Source organism: Propithecus coquereli, unplaced genomic scaffold (genome assembly GCF_000956105.1).
Source record: "Propithecus coquereli isolate 6110/MARCELLA unplaced genomic scaffold, Pcoq_1.0 Scaffold202, whole genome shotgun sequence".
Classification (NCBI taxonomy): Eukaryota; Metazoa; Chordata; class Mammalia; order Primates; family Indriidae; genus Propithecus; species Propithecus coquereli.
In genome coordinates this window covers 3653601-3655805 of record NW_012145190.1, presented here as the reverse complement: position 1 = coordinate 3655805, position 2205 = coordinate 3653601, and the positions used below count along the sequence as shown (strand labels likewise).

The 2205-nt window shown below is 37.4% G+C and overlaps 1 protein-coding gene across 1 annotated transcript; it reads right to left on the bottom strand.

Annotated features, from left to right (window-relative positions):
- Nucleotides 1–1011: 1011 nt before the first annotated feature.
- Nucleotides 1012–1959, bottom strand: LOC105810025 (olfactory receptor 5M1). The gene has a single exon (XM_012643934.1). The coding sequence runs from the start codon at nt 1957–1959 to the stop codon at nt 1012–1014; it is 948 nt and encodes a 315-aa protein (XP_012499388.1).
- Nucleotides 1960–2205: the final 246 nt, after the last annotated feature.

Sequence of the window (2205 nt, the reverse complement as noted above, 5' to 3'; positions counted from 1 at the left end):
TATATATATATATATATATTTCAATATACAGCCATCTGGTAAACTAATAATGCATGGATTAATGTGGATGAATTACGTGTCTCTTTATACAGACTCTTTACTATCAATTTTCTCTATAGCAGAACTACTGAACTATTTCAGAACTACTGAAACAGGCTTATGTGAAAAATAATCATCCACAGACTGCTTTGTGAAGTAAAATAAGCTAAGTCTTTTCTCCAGAAAGATATGTACACCCCCACTCACTGTATATCATTTCAGTGCATTTATGGGTATGCAGAAGTCAATTAATAAGACACTTTTGACTCCTAATAACCTAGTCCTAAGTCAGAGGTACTACACTGGAAAACATACCTAGAATGCAATTATAGTACATTGATGATAGAACTGGATCCATCCCCTTGAAAACTCATAAGGTCCTGACAATTGAGTTTAAAACCAGGGAGAATAACCGGTATTATCACATGGACAAAAACATTTTGAAAGATGTTTCATGTGGGTTTGGGTAAACTTACAGAAAGTTTTACCTAAAGGTGACCTATGTCTTTAAATTTTTTGCAATGTGATTCCAGTAAGTACAAAAGTGTCAGCTATTGTTTTAAGACATCGCATTGGAGTAGAAATGATTGCATCGAAAAAAAAGTTAAACTAGTCACTATGGCTCTGTAGACCATAATATTCAAAGGAAATGGATTTTCAAAGCTCCCGTGAGAGAAAGTTAGTTAAATATTAATAGTTTACCCAAAATAAGTAAAGACATTGTCATAAACAATTATTTGATACCGACCAATTCATTTTCATAGAATCTGTCCCAAATAAAAAAGTTTTAATTTTAATATTAAGATTTTTATTAAAACAATCTGTCTTCAAGTTGTTAATTTTGAGAAGAAACTAATTAAAGTGGTTACTGAGAGTCCATGATGTTAAACAAATCATGACAATAGAATAGTGGGTTTGTCCACTGAAAAAAGTCGCATGTTATCCCAGGCACATAGTGATTACAAATAATGTCTAAACTGCAATTTTATGAAAGAAAATTTCCCTAATCATTTGTTGCATGGCAAGGATCACATCTTTGTTCCTTAGGCTGTAGATCAATGGGTTCAGCATTGGGCTCAAAAAAGTATAAAAGATTGCAATTATTTTGGACTCCTCTATAGACTTCTCTGATGTAGGCCTTAAGTACATGCAGAAGAGGGTTCCATAAAATAGAGTGACTACCGTCAGGTGGGAACCACAAGTGGAAAAGGCTTTGTGCCTGCCTTCAGCAGAATGCATCCTCAAGATAGCCGCAAAAATGAGAAGGTAGGACAGAAGAATGATGAAGAGAGAGCTTAAGAGAGTAAAGCCAGCAACAACAAACATTGCCATCTTTTTTACATGGGTGTCAGAGCAGGCCAACATTATGAGGGGAGGATCAGCACAGTAGAAATGATTGATTTCAAGGGAGTCACAGAAGGATAAATGAAATGTCAGCAGTGCCTGAGAGAGCCCATTAAGGAAGCCACACATATAAGTGACTGTGACCAGACAGATACAAACATTCTTGGACATCCTGGAACTGTAATGTAGAGGACTGCAAATGGCTACGTAGCGGTCCAATGCCATTGCAGCAAGGATATAAAGCTCAGTGATCCCTAGGGCAATGAAGAGAAGACACTGTGTGAAGCATCCAGCGTAGGAGACGGTCTTCTGGTCTGAGAGGAAATTGTATAGCATATTTGGGGTAATATTGGAGGAATAGCAAATGTCTACAAAGGATAGGTGGCCAAGGAAGAAATACATAGGAGTTTGGAGGCGGGAATTGGTCCGGATCAGCACAATCATGCAAAGATTCCCTGACAGCGTGATTAGGTAGATGACGAGAAACACCCCAAACAGAATCTTCTCTAGCATGGGGTCATCTGTGAGTCCCAAGAGAATAAATTCTGTCATCATTGTGTGGTTTGGGGAGAACATCTTCTTATCCCTTGAAAACTGAAACTGACAAAGACTGTGTGTGAGGATTTCTGCCTGATGCAGATTCTGTATTTATTCCATCCATTTATTCACTCATTCATTTATTCATCTATGGGACAATTGCTCTTCTCTTTTCAACAAACACATCAGAATTTCCATCTAATATTTTCACGCTGTATCTCTATGTTCTCGTCTCTCTAACACACACACACACGTTCTTTCTCTCTCTCTCTCTCTCTCTCTCTC

What these genes read in the sequence shown, in the direction of transcription:
- LOC105810025 (XM_012643934.1), bottom strand. Translation starts at nt 1,959, where the DNA reads ATGTTCTCCCCAAACCACACAATGATGACAGAATTTATTCTCTTGGGA.